Raw genomic sequence first — 20994 nt, 5'->3', positions numbered from 1 at the left:
TTTAGGTGGGGGCACTTGCACAATCGGTGGCTGACTAAATACTTTTTTGCCCCACTGTATGGGGCGCCTTTGTCTGGACGTGCTTCCCATCCAGAGCTCCACAGCAGAGAGGGAAGTTCCAGCGCTCCTGGAATCCCTCTGTGATGGACCGCCAGTCTCCAGGTGAAGGCACAGCCATGAAGTCATCCACTAGACAGTCCCAGATGGCCGTCGCTACCTGGGAGGTGATCTGGCACACCGTGGACACACCGACTCTGAAACTGAACGCGATGGTCCTGAAGGAGTCCCCGGTGGCAAGGAACCTGGACAAAATTGTTCAAAATTAGTATTATGTGTACTGCAGTTACAAAACACATTATTCAAATTCCAAAATACTTTTGTGATGTCAGATTTAAATTAAAAAACGTAAATCTTACATAAAACATTTTGTAATTATAAGGATAATTACATAATATATATTAGATATAATATAAAACAGTCAGTTGTGTTTTGTTTTAACTTTAACATATCATAATTTGCTTGGTAGCAACTTTTACCCCTACAGTGAGCCAATCACTCATAATTCCTAGACATGTCAATCAGGTAGGAATGAAGTAAGACATTAATAGAAATAAAGAGTTGTATGTTGACATGTAGCCCTTTCCTTGCTTAAATCATTGTTAATATTTTTGAAAAATTAACCTGTGATAAGACAGCTTATCAAGATAGAATATGCTAGATAGAACCATATAACTAAAGATGAACCAAACTGTTCACAGTTTTATCTAGCTCTCAGTTATAAAAAAAAAAGAGTGAGTATCACTACAAAGATTACCAACAGTGGGCCTCATACCACAGTTTGATATCAGCAAACACCGAGAGCATACATTGATAGACACCACAGCCATGCTATCATTGCTAACACTGATAACAGCATAAATCGAATTAAATCGGGACTTGATGAGAACTGTCGAGTATCACTAGAAATATTATAAACAGTCGTCTCCATACCACAGTTTGCTATCAGTAAACACCGACAGCATTCACTGATAGCATACCACAGCCATGTTAGCAGTGTATAAACGATAGTTTAGTATATATTAGCACAGGTATCAATAAAGGACTACCGTATAAACACTTTTACTAACCTCAGGCAGATGGACAGGCGCTCTGCAGGTGGGATTGAACGCCTGTAGTTGGTGTCTAGGCGGGCGATTCTGGGACCGACGCGGGACAACAGGTCCTCAAACTGGGCGAGTGAAAGACGGTGATATCGCTGAAATCGGCCGTCATCCAGGCGCTGCTCCTCAAGCAAGTGGTGAAACTCACCAAACTGCTCACGCCTCTGGAGGACCTGATGGACCCAGGTACGGCGAGGACGTCCTTAACGCCGCTGCTCTGCTCTCCACAGTAAATAGAGGAGGGAGACTCTCTCTTCAAACGCTAGCTCGACAGCTGCCATCTAGCAAAGATACTGTCTGGCACAACTTCCTCCCACATCCCTCCCACATTTCCGGTTCACGCGGCGATGGATTTTTCTTGGACGCACGTTGAGGTGCGAATGTGCACGCGTCAAATTAGGGGCGTTTTTGCTCGCGCCTATCGCGTTCGGTGTGAACACACCGTTAAAGGGTTAAAACGGATTGTGCTAAAGTGAACGTGCTAGTTTCAAGGTTTTTCCTGTGGATTATAACTTTAAGAAGATGTGACATTTATCAAGGAATCCTGCCCTCTGGATTATTTCCATGGACACTGAACTGGAACACATCTACAGTGCTGGAAGTGCCTATCTCACCACCAACCTCTGTGCACATTCACTTTTTAACCCTTTGTGAAACAATAAAGGTTTAAATCTGAGTATTTATCTATGTTAGTGCAAACACCTCTAATAGGTTGGTTTAGTCTTTCCAAGTCATAACTTCCCTTGGAGTCTGCGGTCCAGGCTCCTAAAATCATCCTAGTTTAACAAGCACTAAAATCTAGAGGAGAGCTGCACTAACAGGTGTGACCTGCAAGGATACTCAGGTTTCTCCAAAAGCTGATTCTGTTCATCTGGACGTAGCGTTTTGTGGGAGAAAAATTTTGTCATTGATCAAAGTGACTTCTTCAGTCTCAGCTGACTGCAGGTTTCAATCTTATAAACAGTACATTTGCATAATGACTGACACCAGCCCACTGAAGGAACAATGGGCTGTGAGGTCAGTTCCTTAATCTTAATTATGCAAATTCTCATGACCATTGATCAACAACCACTGACCAGATACTCATGTTTATTTGTATCAGGACAAGCAGGGAAGACATGGACATCAACTGTGTCAGGCTGCCTGAGTCCGCTCACCCACATCAGCTCAGAACTCTGCATTATCTACTGAGTCAGACTCAGAGAATCAGGGATCAGAAGTTCTACAAAGAGTAGAACCAGACTTCCTGTATAGAGGTGTGTGGGCCTACTGATCCACAGTGTCAGCACAACTTTCACATCATATTCATCTCAGCACAACTAAAACATGGTGACTGACCTCAGAGTTTCAAATCGACAGCGTGGATTCTCCAGAAGAACACACAGCTGCTTCACTCCTGAATCCTGCAGGTTGTTGTAGTCTCCACTCAGGTCCAGCACTCTGGGATACGAGGGGTTGGACTTCAGCGCTGCTGCCAGGTAATCACAGCTGATCTTTGACAAACCACAGTCCTTCAATCTGTATAAAGAATAAAAGATGTATGTTTATTAGACAAAGTGCTTGAAATCATTCAGTGTTTCATCATCTGTTCAGAGCTGAAGAAGGTTCAGAATGTAGAAGTTTAGAAAATGGAAACTTCAAACAGCTGAAACCAACAGGAAGCAGCTTCAAACAAACAAGAGAAAAAACTCTGAATATTTCCCATTAAAGTTGTACATTTATCATAAAAACATGAAAAAGTCGTATTTTTCCTTCAAGGAACCACATGGCTTCACTTTTAAAGGTGAAATGTGAAAGAAATGGACATATTTGAAGTCCAACACCTTTTTCCAGTCACATTATTAAAGCAGACAAACAACAAGCTCATTTTCATTCCAACAAGTCATCTTCTGACCCTTTATTATTATTATTGTTATTATTCAATATTTATGGAGGATGTTTTTAAATTAGGCTCAAATATGTGACAGACATTTAATCCCATTTCAGTTTGGCCTCATTATCCAACACACACTCTGACCACCGGCCAAGGGGCCACGCACAGCTGGGCTCCATCCAAGATACAGGAAACAAAACCAACACGATAATAAAGAGCACCATTTAATCTTCTTATATTTTAGCTTTTCAAGCCAAACATAGTAAAAACATGAGCATACATATGTTTTCTGATAAAATGATGTGACAGGTAGAACAGAGTAAAGTGGTGGTGTTACAGCCTTTCTCCCCTCTGCTGCCGAGGCTGTTAGTCTCTCCCAAACTCAGCATCAGGACTTCCACATGAATGAAAGCAGCAGAACTGACTTTACAAATGAAAGAGGAAGAGGAGAAGAAGAGGAGAGGGAGGCCACCCTGACCATCACTCCAGCTGAAAACATCACACTTCCATTAAAGTTGGTGAGAAAATGTTGAGCAGGATGAGCTGCTGGCTAATCTGGAGGCTGTAGCAGCAGCTCACAGTCACAGTGGATTTCCACTCATGAAAAAGCTCTGGCTGCTTCATTTCTCATCTCATATCAGAGACTTTAAGGCTTCAGTGACGCTGTACTGTGATGCTTCCTCTCCATATTCAGCCCAATCTGCTCTGTATTGCTTTTTCAATACATACATAATTATATTTACAGTAAGTCTTATCATTCCCCTTCACCGCCAATGTTCCCTCTAATGTTTCACGTGTCTGAGCGAACACACAAACTCCCTGAGCGTCCCTTGGACCACTGTGAGCGACATCAGACGTGTGCACTGTGGTCACGCCAGCATCTAATCCATCCAAGTTACATGGTTTATTAAAATAATCAAATTACAGCATTTACATTTATGTTAGACTACTTTTAATTAACTGCTTTAGCCCACTTACAATGAAAATGTAAAAAAATCTAGTCATTGACCTGTGTAGTATGTTAACACTATTGGAAGTAAAAATAACTTCAACTCCAATTTTGAAAACACAACTTTTTTTTTAACTTTTTTTTTAATAAAGCTCTGACTTGTATTATGAGTCTGAGTCTGTGGTCTGGGAGGGAGTCCTGTAACTCTGGTCATTATATTATAATTTTATTATTATTATTATTATTATATTATATCTCTGCAAAATACTTACTGAGTTTTGCAAACATCAAAGTTTTTTGCAGCTGTTTACCTAAAAATGCAGCCAAGGCAATTTTTTAAATAAACATTTTAAACTATTTACAGAACAATCAGCTGTTCTGCATCAAATCTGATGCCACACAAATTATTTGTGCCACTCCAAAAAATAATTTCTGTCCACTATGAGATAAAGGAGAACAACAGCCTGATACCTGCAGGCCTGACAACAGGAGATGTATCACTCCTGTAACACCTGTAACATTCAGCAGCTGCCTCATTGTTCTGACACACACACAACAAAACTATTGACTACACCACACACTAACTACACAAGACAACACACTAACACACTCCAAACACGGTAAACGTCACAAATCTCTCACATCTCAAAACACCGCCGTCACTCCTAAAACTTCCCCCTCCTTAAACAACTAAATGCCATATCATTTTTTGATTGGTCGACATGGTACATTTTTCCACCAATAGGAAAGGCTGGGGTTTTTTGGTTTTGTTTTTGCTCACAGGCGGAGAGTGCGTTTAATCGTTTTCCCTAAGTTACATGGTGTATTAAAATAATCAAATTACAGCATTTACATTTATGTTAGACGATTTTCACATCATGCCAATGTTCACATTTTGGACAGAGAGGACAGATGGTTTGAAAGAGGAGTGAAAGAGGCCATCTATGTCCACTGTGAGCGACCATCTTCGAACAGAGGTGGTGGTTTACGACACCAACTGTCTGCCATCTATAATCCAGTTTTGAGTTCCCTCCCCAGACGCCTTTACGCCCACTCACATCCTGGGCCATCTGACCTCAGGAATTCGCATGATAGGGTGGGGCTAGGTTTCACCATGAGCTCACCCGAAACCCTGGCTGATTGTGACCCACACCCGCTTTCACACCTTGGCTCATGTGATTAGAGCAGGGGTAGGCAACCTTTTTGATGGCGAGTGCCATTTAAAATTTCCTCAGAAGTCAGTGTGCCATATGATTGCATTAGCAATAAATTTAATAACGCTCTATATTAACAGTTACACATTATATAGAACCACTTTATAGAATTATATTTGTTTGCAAATGTTGTCAACTATCAGCGAACAGTTATCAGCTATTTTGAAACAAAAAAAAGACACTTTTTATCCATAACAGCAAATGAACTGTACAACAGAAAATACAAATGCTATTTATGGTCTCCTCACAACAATGATAAGAAAAATAAACTGGGCCAATATGGCATGTTTGTTAATACAGAGACACACATGTTAATGTGATCTCTGGTCTCTCACTCAGAGACACAGGTCTCCGAGTGTCCAGCATTCAGACGGCTACCTGAGGACACTCATGTGAGAGAAAATCTGCTCACACAGATATGTAGAGCCAAATACTGTCAATAAGGCCTCTGCAGTGTTCTGAAGACAGTTAAACTTGTCAGGTAGTGATGTCCAGCAGGTGAAAATGCAAGCTCCATGAACATGCACAGCTGTGGATTCCAGCTGCTTCGATGTCGCATTAACTGGCATTAACTCAGCCAGTTAATGCGAGACAAACCCAGCTGCTCATTAAAGATTTCTGGTTTGATCAGAAAATAAAACATTGGTCCACACACCTGAAAGTCCCAAAAATGCATTGTGTCTCGAGTCTATGGATGCATTTTGACTAAAGACCGGCCCCCCAGATATTAAAGCCATAAAGCCTTTGAATGAAAACAAACGCTGTTGTGACAGTGATGTACACTGTCTTGTTGGTAAATGTATGATTTCTATTCATTTTATGTCAGATAAAAACTTTGGTTGTAAGCTTCAGATAATTATTTAATAACAGCCAGACATTTTAAATGAGAATAAGAAAGTATTTCCTTGTGCCCCCCTTTCCCTGTTAATGCCCTACCTGGCCCCCTGGCAAAACTTTGCTAGATCCGCCCCTGCACAGTTACCAGCTGTCAGCTACATAGAAAAGCATCCTGGTGTTATTTGTCTCATAACTTCCCTTCAACTCATTCATGTCACCTAAAAGGTAAACCTGTTTCTCCATCACCAGTTCAGCTCTGATGATTCAGTGAGGACATCTCCTGGTTTCATCTGCATGTTTCCCTCTCACCAGATAACCAAACCGATATCATGACCAGCAGCTTTACAGCTGTGGCTCCAGCAAACATCAGCTGATACTAGAAATTAATATTAAATAAATTCTAACAACAGCTGATCAAGCTTAAACGTGCTGCTGTTGTTTAGCGCGACATCCGGCAGTTTCCTCTTTCTGGCGCAAAGTGAGCGATAAACAAACAGAGAAAAGCCGATCAGCTGATCATTGATCAGTTTCACGATTGAAGTAGCAACAGGAGAGGGAGGGGGAGAATGAGAGAAGAAGAAGATGCAGTTGTGCAGCAAAGACAGAATAACTCCAGCTTTGTGTCTTTTTCCATCCTGGCTGAAGTACGGGACAAACTGTGTTCCTTCTCAGCTCAACACGAAACGTGTAATAATTTCTCTGAATGCGGGACGATTCCATTTGTACGGGACGGTTGGCAACTCTACTAACTAACCTTATGAATAAAATAAAGTTCACTATCAATAAAATCATAGCACCCGCCCAGCAGTATATAAACTCCGTCATGCTAGCTAGTACGCAGTACGAGTTATTGTAACTGACTGTAAAAAGTCAGCACAACGAAAATAAACTCCACCTAAACTTGGTTTATATCTGACCCAGATAGACTGCAGGTCATAACTTCTTACCTGAAGTTCAGTTCACCTGACGCTCCGACCGGCGGCTGCCTCGGGTCTCTCCTCCTCCTGCCTCCCCTTCCCTCATCCACCTGCTGGCCTCCACCACTTGTTAATTTTACTGAATCTGTGGAAGCTCCGCCATAGCCACCACCAAACAACTGAGTTATTTTTACACACCGACCAGCGTCTGGTCAGTCCACCACCCCAAAAAAAAAAAAAAAAAAAAATAATAATAATAATAATCGGGCCACCGAGCAAATGCCCTTATGCCCGATGGCCAGTCCAGCTATGGTCGTGCGTGCCATCAGTTAACCCTTTGCGTGCCAACAGTGGCACGCGTGCCTAGGGTTGCCGACCCCTGGATTAGAGGATCATCAGGGGGTCCTTTTGTCCCTCTTTGGGGGATACTTCCACTGGGTTTAAATCTGGGACTCTCCACCATTTGACCCTTAGAACTGAAGAAGCTTCTCGGATGAGAGGTGAAACGTCTTCAAGCAACTTAAAGAAGTCCAGACGCTTTTCTTTGCAAACTCCTTTGACTACAATGACCTGGATGACTGAGAACCTTCACAGACAATTGAGATTTGATTTTTTTTTTGTGCGCAACGCAGATTTTCTGTGTGCAGAGACGTGCCAGCAATGTGCAATTGCGCACGTGCGCAGCTTAGAGGGAACATTGGGCACCACCACAGTTCACTTCAACAAAACTTTACTTCAGATTTGTTTTCATGTTTTGATCCAGTGTTGAGAGCCGTTTCCCCCATGTCCAGTCCTTGTACTAAGCTAGGCTAAACATGTCCAGTGTCTGTCTCTGTGCAGCTTTTAATCTGATGTTAATAAGGTAGAAATGGAGGAAGAAGAAAATGACTTCATCAATCAACATGCAGCTACCAACCCAAATGGTGAGGTGGTGGTTAGTTATTACTGTTGATCCCCTACATTATCCTACATTCAAATTTATTCTCCAGCTACAATAGTGTTTGTGTTCCTAAAAGGATTTCATGAATGTGTTATTGTTCATGTCACATCTGTATGGAACAAAGAGGAAGTGAGGTTTATCCTTCATGATCACTGTTCCAGCATGTAAACCTGAGATCTGTGTGGAGCAGCTGACCTGTACGATGTGCTCAACACAAACATTATTTACCATCAGTTACTGTGTGACTGAACCACGTGTATGAAACATCGCTTTTGGTTTTAATAGCACATGGCAACATTCACACGTGAATCTAAACAGTAACACTTTGATTTGTTACAGTGAGGAGACTGTTAAAGGGAACGATGAGGGGAAACTGTAACAGCAGCAGACAAAGCTGAGGTCTGGGTTCCTCTATGCTACACACAGCCTCCTGCTCCTGGACTTTAGTAAACACATAAATATCTCCAAGTACACTTACTTAAGAAACTCTATTAAACTCATTACAAGTTTACTTCAGCTTTAAATTATTCACAACATCAGCACACATGAGTAAACAAAGTAACTCACACAGCTACTGTTGAAGTTTAAATGGTAAATGGTAAATGGCCTGTATTTATATAGCGCTTTACTAGTCCCTAAGGACCCCAAAGCGCTTTACATATCCAGTCATCCACCCATTCACACACACACATTCACACACTGGTGATGGCAAGCTACATTGTAGCCACAGCCACCCTGGGGCGCACTGACAGAGGCGAAGCTGCCGGACACTGGCGCCACCGGGCCCTCTGACCACCACCAGTAGGCAACGGGTGAAGTGTCTTGCCCAAGGACACAACGACCAAGACTGTCCAAGCTGGGGCTCGAACCGGCAACCTTCCGATTACAAGGCGAACTCCCAACTCTTGAGCCACGATCGCCCCGAAGTTTAGTCATCTTTAATACAAATATACCTCATTATTATGAATCTCACAGCTACCTGCTCATTGAACTGAACAATAATTCTGTTTTACCATTAAAATAAATATGTGACTGTAAAAAATCTTCAGACAGTAATTAAGAATCTCCTAAGCAATCCAAAGATAAAGAAAAGTTCACCTGCCAATCCTATAAAGCTTGGTTGTTTATACAATAATATCATTTAATGATCAGCAGTGGGGATGTTTGGATCCTGACCTGAGAGTTTCCAGTGTACAATGTGGACTCTGCAGTGCAGCAGACAGAAGCTTCACTCCTGAATCCTGCAGGTCGTTGTTACTCAGGTCCAGCTCTTTCAGACTAGAGGACTGGGAGTTGAGAACTGAGGACAGAGCACCACAGCTTCTCTCTGAGAGGTTACAGCCACTCAGTCTGGAAGAAAACAAACAAACAAATTAATTAAATCAGTCAAATGAAACATTTTTTAATGCCAGCATGCAATACAATTATTGGTTAACTAAATAGCTTCATTAAAACACAACTCTTCTTCTATATCAGCACTTACTCCTTGTAAGCTCCACCTGCTCCACCTTCTGAGTCAGAAGGCATGAAAACAAACTGTAAATCTAGTAGAAACATGATTGGAAATCTTCTCAGATCCATTTGTACATTTAGAGTCTGATACTGAAATATAGCAGCACGGACATTCACAGCAGCAAAGGGTTCTTGCTGATCTGAGCTGACTTGGCCCTGGCTTATTGAAGATTAAAGAAAGCGGAATCAGCTGTTCAAAACCCACAAGGCTGCCTGCTGTGACGGGTCGTGACTTCTCAAAATCGGCTCATTGAACGCAGCACGGATAAGATCTTGAAGAAGCTCATGGCGGTCGTGAGCACTCAGACTTTGCTCTTTGAGCGCAAAACTGATAACCTCTCGGAGAAGCTCGTGGGTCTCCAACGGGAGATTGAGAGACGAGTGACGGACTGTTAGATCAGCTGTGAAATTGACATGTAGTTGTTCACACCAAAGAAAAACACCATAATTTCATGCGGCTAACATACCGGCGCCAGCTGCGGTCTCAAGGCTGGAGCTGAACATAACAAATCTCACCCTGATAACAGACGGTGTTTAGACTGTTCCTTCCCATCCTAAGCATGCTTATCCCCTCCCGGTGCAGACGGTGGGTCGAGGGGACCAGCGCAAATGCCGCAGGCCCGGATGCGCTGTCTACACCGGCTGTCTCTCACCTTTTACCCATCCCTGTTGCTTGTCATGTGTTTCTATGGCGTATTAAGAGTTTTCATGTGCTCTGTGCTAAGGTCATTTTTTTTCTGTTCTCAAACTGATCTCCCTGTTGGAGCTCAGTCTGGGGGGAGTTCTTTTTTCTCCTCATCTTTCCTGATGTTGTGCATTTTCCGCTGTTCGGTTCCGGGTCGCTGCTCGTGCGGGTGACCGACCAGCTACCTGGCCTGACCTGTCTCCCCAATGTGATGTTTGTGTATTGTATGTAATCTGAAAAGATTACAGAAGATGACTCTGTTCAGTAAATATTACGCTCATGCTGTCAAGAAATACCAAAGGGAGGTAAAACTCTGGTTGTTGCAGTTCCAGTATGACATGCTTTGTACTGCTCTGCTGCAGTTTGTGACACCTGGTGGATGAGTTGTGAAGGATGATGAAACAAACACTTCACTCAATGTTTTCCTTCTAAACTGGATGTAATTTTGGCAGCCGAGAGTTTTTCACACTCTATCCCAGCTGCAAATAGGAACACAACAAATAAATAACTTTACCACTTGGATCCTTATCATTCAAGATTGTGAAAAGATTCTCTACTCAGAGAATACTGGTGATTTTAGATGAGAGAGATGATTTGGAAGATGATGAAGGGGAAGAGTTTTCAGAACTTGAGGCCTTTTGTCTTCACTGTATAGGACAGAGAAGACAGGAAGGGAGGGAGAAGTGAGGAGAATAACACACAGGAAATGGTCTTGGGCAGACTCAAACCAGGCCCTGGAGTCACGACTCTAACTTTCAGTACATGGGTCACCTGCTCAGCCAGGTAAGCTACAGCAGTCAGCAGTGTGTGAGTTAATTTGAAGACAATGATGACTATAAGTCAGGTAAAAAAAATACTTATCATCAACCAACAAGGGGAAAACAGTGAGCTTGAATGACCAAGCTTTGACCAAGGGTGGCTCACTCCTCGGTCTTCTTGCCCAAGGAGTGAACCACCCTGCTTGGCTATCAATGTGGTGCAATCAAGGCCATCATACAGTACAGGCATCCAAGCTGATTTGAACTTTTCATCCCAGATACCACCTTAAAAATCATCTAGATTAGGAGATGTTGGCTGATCTGAATTGTGTTCTAGATCCAATCACAACAAACAGAGAGCTGTTGTGTGTCCAAGGTGAACAGGAAGAATATATACATGCATAAAGTCAATAAAGTCAGAAGGTTTGATTTAGACTGTGCTGCAGTTTATCACCAAAGACTGACAAACAGGCACCATGCTGCCAATAAATGGCATCAAGTCTGACTTGAGTTTTTTCTGTTTTTTTTGTTCTTTTTTTAATCAAGATTAAATTTTATAGCAACCACAGCAGAGATGACCAGGGAAGGTGTGCTTAAAGGAGAAGTAGCTAAAACAGCTGGTTTCAGACTGAAGATGAACTGAGGCGCTGCACCCAAGTCTGTAACAACATTTTGACAACAGTGTGAAAGAAAAACTGGAAGAAAAGCAGGTTCAGGGAGGGACAAACATCTGCTGCAACCAGATTGGAGTGAGAGGAGAGAGCAACAACAACACCAAACACACTGTGGAAGACTGAAGCAGAGTTTAGTTTAAAGTGTAACTAAGGATGTTTGTATGGCTGCCATGATTCACTGAGTAATTCAAATGCTTTGTTTAATGCAGGACCCACCACGCATGTAAAAGCAAGTGTTTCACCAATATTTGTGACTAAAAACAGACCTGCAGTAGAAATGTATCTAGGAGCATGCATGTGAATATAAAGTATTACAACATCAGGCACATGCAGCCCCCAGATTTTAAACACAGACTGATAACATAACAGCAGCAGTGATGATCAGAGTTTTTGGGTGGATTCAGCGTCTCGAATACACCGAGTTCTTGAGCCATCAAAGAGGTTACAGTTGTATTGGAGAAATCCCAAAACTTTAGGATACAAATTCATACAAAGATAGAAAGCCTGATGAAATAAATTACTGACACAGGTGGATGTGAAAAGTCCAGTATCAAAGCTCAGGAATCAGCAGCTCCCACCTCGTTTTCTTTCAACAATTATTTTTAGCTGCTGTGTTTTTGTGTTTCTGCAGACCTCAGACATCCTGCTGCTCTGGAGAACTGAAGCTCTAAAGGGCTCAGCCTTTATCTCCAAGAAACAAAGCTGATCATGGAGACCCAGCAGGTCAGCTGATCTGTGGACAGCCCAGGCATCTTTAACTAAGTGTGAGAGGTGAGCAGTCTTTGGATGCCTTTACTGTCTGATAGTGATGTTTAAACGATGGCTCAGAGCAGGATTTTGATGATTATTTTGCTTTTCTTCTATTATTATGTTTAGTTTCTGCTTCACAGATATTCTCTGAGATGTGCTCTGAAATGTTTCCACTGTTGGATTCAGCGTCTCGAGTACACAGAGTACTTGAGCCATCAAAGAGGTTACAGTTGTATTGCAGAAATCCCAAAACTTTAGGATACAAATTCATACAAAGACAGAAAGCCTGGTGAAATAAATTACTGACACAGTTGGATGTTAAAGTAAAGACATGAGTACAAATGTACTCACAGAGCTTTGTTGGAGGCTTTGACCACTGGCAGCAGCCTCAGAAGAGCCTCCTCTGAAGCAGAGTATTTCTTCAGGTCAAACACATCCAGATCTTTTTCTGATGACAGTAAGATGAAGACCAGAGCCGACCACTGAGCAGGAGACAGTTTATCTGTGGAGAGACTTCCTGATCTCAGGGACTGTTGGATCTCCTCCACTAGAGAACGATCATTCAGTTCATTCAGACAGTGGAGCAGATTGATGCTTTTCTCTGCAGACAGATTCTCACTGAGCTTCTCCTTGATGTACTGGACTGTTTCCTGATTGGTCTGTGGGCTACTTCCTGTCTGTGTCAGCAGACCTCGTAGGAGAGTCTGATTGGTCTGCAGTGAAAGACCCAGGAGGAAGCGGAGGAACAAGTCCAGGTGTCCATTTGGACTCTGTAAGGCCTTGTCCACAGCACTCTGGTGGAGAGATTGGAGTTTTGGTTTGTTAAATAATTTAGATTTCTTGGACGTTGTTTGTTCCTCTTCCAGCAGATTGAGTCCAGAGTTGATGAAGGTCAGATGGACATGAAGAGCAGCCAGAAACTCCTGAACACTCAGATGGATGAAGCAGAACACCTTGTCCTGGTACAGTCCTCTCTCCTCTTTAAAGATCTGTGTGAACACTCCTGAGTACACTGAGGCTGCTCTGATATCGATGCCACACTCTGTCAGGTCTGATTCATAGAAGATCAGGTTTCCTTTCTGCAGCTGATCAAAAGCCAGTTTTCCCAGAGACTCAATCATCTTCCTGCTCTCTGGACTCCAGTGTGGATCTGTCTCAGCTCCTCCATCATACTTGGCCTTCTTCACTTTGGCCTGAACCACCAGGAAGTGGATGTACATCTCAGTCAGGGTCTTGGGCAGCTGTCCTCCCTCTCTGGTTTCCAGCACATCCTCCAGAACTGTAGCAGTGATCCAGCAGAAGACTGGGATGTGGCACATGATGTGGAGGCTTCGTGATGTCTTGATGTGGGAGATGATCCTGCTGGCCTGCCTCTGATCTATGAATCTCTTCTTGAAGTACTCCTCCTTCTGTGGGTCAGTGAACCCTCTCACCTCTGTAACCATGCCAACACAGTCAGGAGGGATCTGATTGGCTGCTGCAGGTCGTGTGGTTATCCAGACCTGAGCAGAGGGAAGCAGTTTCCCCCTGATGAGGTTTATCAGCAGCACATCCACTGAGGTGGACTTTCTAGGGTCAGTTAGGATTGTAGTTTTGTGGAAGTCCAGAGGAAGTCGACACTCATCCAGACCATCAAAGATGAACACAACCTGGAAGTCTTCAAAGCTGCAGATTCCTGCTTCTTTGGTTTCAGTAAAGAAGTGATGAACAAGTTCCACCAAGCTGAACTTTTCCTCTTTCAGCACATTCAGCTCTCTGAAAGTGAATGGAAATATGAACTGGATGTCCTGGTTGGCTTTGTCTTCAGCCCAGTCCAGGGTGTATTTCTGTGTTAAGACTGTTTTCCCAATGCCAGCCACTCCCTTTGTCAGCACTGTTCTGATTGGTTCATCTCTTCCAGGTGAGGCTTTAAAGATGTCTTCTTGTCTGATGGTTGTTTCTGGTCTGTCTGGTTTCCTGGATGCTGTTTCAATCTGTCTGACCTCATGTTCATCATTGAGCTCTGCAGTCCCTCCCTCTGTGATGTAGAGCTCTGTGTAGATCTGATTCAGAAGGGTTGGGTTTCCTGCTTTAGCGATTCCCTCAAACACACACTGGAACTTCTTCTTCAGGGAGGATTTAAGGTTACGATGACAAAGTGCAGCTTGAAGTTCTGAATGAGAAGAAAAATAAACACTCAATTCCAAAAAGAACTAATCTTTAAAACATGTTGCTCCATCTTCCATCTCTGGAAAATGTTCATTTATCCAAAACTTTAAATCTTTAGATAAATCCTCTTACTGCTCTGCAGACGGTCAGCCAGCTCCTCCTGCTTCATTCTCCTCAGGAAGTCCACTGTGATCTTCACAAATGCCTCTCTGCTGCTGCTCCTCTGACTCTCTAAGCATTCTGGGTAATCTGGACTCAGAACCTTCTGGATCTTCTTCAGCTCGTTCTTCACAAAAGTGATGATGTTGTCCTCCAGCAGCTGGAACAGAATATTTATGAATGAGCCAATCAGACTGACATCATGGAGCCAAACATCAGATCCATGTTGGACACACTGACAATCCACTGGTCTACAAAGAGCAGCATGGAGATGACTGTGAACAGAATAGATGTAACAGTAGTTGTTGTACATGTACAGACCATAAATATGGAGTCCAGCTGTGTTTGATGCTGCTGGGCAGACTGACCACTGGGAACCTCTGAGCTCTGCTGGTCCACTCTGTGGAGGAACCATGAAGAATTAGTTCAATCACAGGATAAAGATCCAGGAGTTTCTGCTCAAATAACTTCATCTGAATCAAGTTTGTCAAGTTTTAAACTCTCAGATTGTGAAAATATGGGTCATTTTTAGTAAGTTTATGGACGTCCTTTCAGTGGTGATGTCAGGGATGATTTTGAAGAAGCTCATTAAACTGAACCATCAGCAGATCACTGCTCCAAAACCAGAACATGATCCGAGGTCTCTCCACCACCAGAACACCAGCTTTACTAACGTGGTAGATCAGTGTAGTACAGATCAATAACTGATGAGTCATTTGATCAAAATCACTGAGTGCTTCACATCTGACCCTCTGATGTTTCTGTGGACATTTTGCATATTTAATGAATGTCTGAAAGTTTTACATTCGTTCTATGAATACAGTGGAAATGTTGTTTTATAGTCTCCATGTTTTTTCCAGCATCATAAATTCTTAAGTTCAGAAAATTAGATTCTTTTTTCACAGCTGAAAAACAACAACATTTATTCTCTGTTGAAATCTGCATCGTCCACTCCAAAGGTCACAATCTGAAGGTAACATCTGGTTGAAAGATTTTATTATGTTTATGTTTAGAAGTACATTATGTTTAAGGTTTTCTAGATGTGTTTGCTCTTTTTTACTAGAGAAGTTACGTTGTGCAAGTTTTGTGTGCATTCCAGAGCTCTTTGACTTTCACACACACATCCTAAGGTCATGAGAGAGGTTGTACCTTCTCTTACTGATTTATGGTATAGGAGGACACCTACTCTGTATCTGTTTTAGTCTAAGAGCCTTTTGTTTAGATGGACCGCTAGACTCCTGGCACCAGCTTTGGGGAGTCTTCACGGGATCATATCTCACTACACATACACACACACACACAAGGTATACGTCATATGTTAATGAAACTATGCATATTCATGTAACCACAATAAAAGAGCAGTGTTACGGGAGAACGGACGAGAGCAACTGGGGTCAAGCGAAGGAACGGCGCCTGTCCAGTTCTCTCCCGTGCACGTTAATTTGTAAAACCTGTCTGAGTGTCATTATTCCAATCTGAGTTGCATTACAGGAAAACTCCTCACACATCTGGTTTTGTTCCCTGTGATTAAATCTGAGCATCAGTATTGTCAGGAGTTTTCCTGAATTGCAACCCAGGACGGAATAAAAAGGCTCAGACAGGTTTACGTGTACACGGGGAATCTCAGAGAGACTCTCCGCTGCAGCAAAAAGAAGCAGTCTTTTATTAAAAGCACATACAGGAAGAGATACAGGAAGAGATAAAATAGCTGCTGCGTGCAGGCTTCCCGTGGAGTACAGAGTGTAACTTCCCCATTTAGGAGTCTGCACAAAGTGTGACTTACTGAAAGAGCAAACATAAACATACAGAGCAAAAGATAAAGTAATAAAATAATAATAATAAAAACGCCAAAATCCTGAAATCTCTTGACATTCCCACCTGTTGTTTGATCTTTCCTTCTATATATGTACATAGCAACCACTAACAGTGCATCAGTCTATTTGTAGACATTTTTAGCCAAGACATCATTAATTAGTGGGTTTTGTGAGTATGTTATATCCAAATGTTTATCTCATTATCATCTTCATCATTCTGTGATAGGGTGATGTAAGCATGAATTGAAGCAGTTACTGTTTTTGATACCATGTTCTTCAAACAAGGTATGACACATGAAGTGAACAGACACAACAACAGCAGAAGAATACCAACAAAAACAAGTCCTTTAATCAGCAGGGTCTTCCAAGAGCCGCTTAAAAGCCACGTAAGCCAGTCTTCTGTTTTTGCGGCATAGTCTCGTTGTTGTGTATCCCGGAGTTGTCTGAGTGTTTCCAGAGCATCAGTCATGTTCGGTGAGTGTACATTATCCGGAATGTACGTGCAACATGTGTTGTTAAAAAGGATACATAGTCCACCTTTCTCGGCGAGAATCATGTCCAATGCTACCCTGTGTTGCATTACTGCAATGCGCAGGGCGTCAATTTCCACAGATTGGAAATCCACAGTGAAAACACCTCCTTTCTCTTTCTTTTTTACCACTCGGGTTGCATGTTCTGCATACTGCAGAGCATCTGCTAGGTTACCAGTGTTCATTGTTACCCAGTGTTTTTCAACGTGGGCTCTAACTGGGGGAAGGAGACCGTTTAAGAATGCGTTCTTTAGTTGCTGTTGGTATGGTCTCTCTGGGGCTTCTTCGTAATCTAGGCCTGAATGCTGTCTAAAAACCGGGCGCAGCCGGTCCAGAAAATCAGAAGCTGTTTCGGCTTCTTTTTGCTTTACCTCCCCTATTTTGCCATAGTCAGCCCTCGGGGCCAACCGTACTCTAATTCTCTCATATAAATTTGTTAGGTCATTGATTAGGTCGGTGCTTCCTGGTGCATGTGCTACACCCCCGGCATTTGAGCCGGTATAATCCCCTCTAACTGTTCCCATCCTTAAACCTAATAAATCTTGCATTACTTGAAGCATTTCATGACCGTTTAAATACCATTGCCTCCTGATCAGCTCTACAGCATCCCTCCATGGTGTAAAACCTTCATTCAGTGGAGGAACATCTTTCAGGACATTTTGTCTGTCCGTCTGTGACCACGGACGGAAAACATGTATGTGTGGGCGGTCATCTTGCTCCTCCTGTCCTTCTGGCCCTATTATTAGGCCAAATCTAGGGTTAGCCACGGCTACCAATGGGTAGATACCAGTGGCTGGTGGATCGACTGTGTCTCCCATTTCTTTTTGTGGGCTATCTTTGAGTGAAAGTTTGTTTAGCATTGTCTGTGCTTTCACATAAGGATGTTGTGTATGTGACCTAGTTCTTCCTGATATGGGTGAGTGTTTAATGGGTGGTGCTGCAGCTGTGGCTGCAGATGTGGGAGATGCTACGGCTGTGGCTGCAGATGTGGGAGACGCTGCAGCTGTGGCTGCAGATGTGGGAGGTGGTGGCGCATATGGTGGTGGATTAATACACATATTGCGAGCACTGCACTGTGTCTCGTCTTCCGGTTTTACTAAACTGGCGGTTAAGTTCTGTTTTTCTGACTTTTTATCTTTCTTCTCTTGTCTTTTCTTTTTGTTTTCCTCTCGCCTAGCTGCTTCTGCCTTCCAGGCCTTGAAATATTGCGATTCGTGCGAACGTTTCCCTTTCTTTCTTAGGTTTTTGGTTTCTGCTATTTCTTTCAAAAGAGCTTCCCTCAGTTGTGTTAATGCTGATGGGCTACATTTACCTTCCCAAGTGGGACATTTTGTTTTCTTAGGATTTCTCCATCTACTTGCACTAATTTGTCCGGCGCCTGGACATTTTTTCTCTAACCACTGCTCGTCAGCAGTGAGTTTTGAAGCTTCATTACCCATTTTAGTCCCTTTTAATTTTAATACTCACAACTACACAACTGCGGCACCTTCTCTGGCACGAGAATCGAGAGTGGTAGTTGACACGGCCTTCTACTTTCAAGCTATTCTTGAAAGCGGTGTCATCTTTACGTGATAAAACACGACCTGTTTCTCTCTTTTCACCAGTACTTGGGTGGCCAACAGCAAACAAAATAGTGGAATAGTTCAGCCTCCTTATTGTGCTGTAAAATCAACTTATTCCACCAACAAAAATGAAACAACAACAACACCTTTTCAACGCGTACTACGTTTTACGGACGAGGTTTATCTAAAAATGCTTCCAGCCCTTTTTCAGGCGAGCCATTACTTTTAGAAATCCACCTAAAAATGCTTCCAGCCCTTTTTCAGGCGAGCCTTTACTTTTAGGAATGCTACCAACCCCTCTGGGCGAGCCTAGACGTTTTACGCGAGGTGTCTGAGTGTTAATATTCACCTGGTTGCTGCCGGTCTCTCAGGTCTACCTCATCGACCCCCACCGCCGTGGACCACTTATAAGAACGCTGGCCAGAACCCGAACGTTACGTCTCTGGACTTTATATCCTCTACCTAGAGAGGAGCTGTCGACAGACTTCAGCGTGGGCTTCTCACGGCGTCAGGACTCGGTGAGGCTTTCCTGTGGGATCTCACAAAAATGCTGTATCCCATCCGGCTCGAAGGACCAAGAAATGTCAGGAGTTTTCCTGAATTGCAACCCAGGACGGAATAAAAAGGCTCAGACAGGTTTACGTGTACACGGGGAATCTCAGAGAGACTCTCCGCTGCAGCAAAAAGAAGCAGTCTTTTATTAAAAGCACATACAGGAAGAGATACAGGAAGAGATAAAATAGCTGCTGCGTGCAGGCTTCCCGTGGAGTACAGAGTGTAACTTCCCCATTTAGGAGTCTGCACAAAGTGTGACTTACTGAAAGAGCAAACATAAACATACAGAGCAAAAGATAAAGTAATAAAATAATAATAATAAAAACGCCAAACTCCTGAAATCTTTTGACAAGTATGGTGGGATTTATCCACTACATCCACACCACTGTGGTTCAGTGTTGTCCTGATGGAGTCTGATTAACAGCAGCCAGTATGATCCAGGCTTTAGCTGCTGGGTCTCTTCGTGACCTCTCAGACTGTTTAACAGATCAGACACAAAGAGAATCAGAGCAGCTCTTTAAAGACAAACATGAACCCACTCAGGTCACACTTTCCCCACAGATATGAGCATCACTGTCCTCAAACAGCAAATGACCAAGTCTAACATTTTCATCTTTTCTCTTTCATTGTTTTCTTTTTAATGAATCTTTGTAACAATCTGAGGATGTTTCAGGTCAGATTTATCCAGGAAACACAAACATGTAAAGGAGTCATCACAGCTCTCTGACCTCGTTGGTCCAGGTTCAGCACTGAAGTTTGGATTATAACCTTTGGACCAGTCACTCCTCACAGACGGACAGCTGGACCCTGCAGACTGTGACCTCTGACCTCTGTAGACACAAACATGATTGAAGCAGCTGTGATCACACAGACTGCAGATGATGCAGCTGTTTCCTGTCAGTAACATCCTCTTAGATTAGAGTTCAGCTTTTTACAGGAAAACTGGACAAAACTGATTTTTGTTACAAACTCATTTTCATTTCCTCTCAGCTCACAAACACAGTCAGAAAATCAACAAAAATTCACATGTACAGACCCGATATCTGATTTAAAACAAATGTGAGATTTATATTGTCAGTTTATCCAACACTACTAAGCAGTTTTTACCTTTAAATGTAATCTTTAAATGTAAGCTCCTGTCCTTTCTTATCTTTCTCCATCTCTGAGGGAGGTTCGCTCTCTTTTTTTTGTCTGTTACTTTCTCAGCTGATGTTTTTGAGCTAACAGAAACGCTGCATTTGAAATGACCTGGCACTTTAAAAATGTTTTCCCGTAATTCTCCTCTTCAGTAGGCTAGCTAGATGCTGAAGCACCACGACTGCAACTTATGGACACCTGCAGTCATTCACTGTTCCACTTTTAACCTGCGACTTTAACATACGTCATCTCTTTTTATGCGACATCTTAATAAATATAAATAAAGGAACAGAAGCCTTTCATGTGTTTCTATTGAAGCTTAGATGTTTGAAGGCTTGTAGTGATGTGAAATAAGAACTGTGCCGTGATGCCGCCCTGAGCAGCGGCCCATGTCGCCCGTATCAAAAAAAAAAAACTGTACAGAGGACAGGAAACTGAACCATGATTAACACTAAATCAAAGAATATTAATTAACCCAGAAAACACATAAACACTGGGTCACAGGACTATAACAGTTACTTTGTGGCAAAAAGAAAGTTGCTGGTACTCATGGTGCCCCGACGTCATGCCAGCGCAGTATAAAAGAGCTGAGACGTCCTGAGGGTGGAGCGCTCATAACTTAGACCTGTGATGTTATGATGTGTGTGTTCGCTCTCATGTATGCATGCAGTAATAAATAGCTTGACCACAGCTCTTTCTGTGTTGCAGACTTTTATCAGAAAATTCCACGACAACATCATGATATAGACTTGTAGTTTGCACCGATGTGTTTTCTAATTTCTATCACACACATATACGTGAAAGTAAGCGCGAGACACTG

General features: G+C 42.7%; 2 protein-coding genes across 2 annotated transcripts in view; one reads left to right on the top strand and one right to left on the bottom strand.

The window, feature by feature from the left end:
* LOC112846510 (NLR family CARD domain-containing protein 3-like) overlaps positions 1-14599 on the bottom strand; it is a 40156-nt gene extending 25557 nt beyond the window's left edge. The window contains exons 1-3 of the mRNA XM_025906061.1: positions 14550-14599; positions 12621-14421; positions 9067-9240 (exon numbers count right to left, since the gene is read on the bottom strand). Coding sequence (XP_025761846.1) covers positions 9067-9240; positions 12621-14421; positions 14550-14586 — 2012 coding nt within the window. The 5' untranslated portion in view covers positions 14587-14599. The remainder of the gene's footprint in view (positions 1-9066; positions 9241-12620; positions 14422-14549) is intronic.
* The window catches only part of LOC102082314 (protein NLRC3-like), a 441947-nt gene that overhangs the window by 142369 nt on the left and 278584 nt on the right, over positions 1-20994 (top strand). The gene's annotated exons all lie outside the window — the stretch shown is intronic.

The sequence above is a fragment of the Oreochromis niloticus genome, linkage group LG3 (genome assembly GCF_001858045.2).
Source record: "Oreochromis niloticus isolate F11D_XX linkage group LG3, O_niloticus_UMD_NMBU, whole genome shotgun sequence".
Lineage (NCBI taxonomy): Eukaryota > Metazoa > Chordata > Actinopteri > Cichliformes > Cichlidae > Oreochromis > Oreochromis niloticus.
Note: the sequence above shows the minus strand (reverse complement) of the source record. Positions and strands in the feature narration are given on the sequence as shown.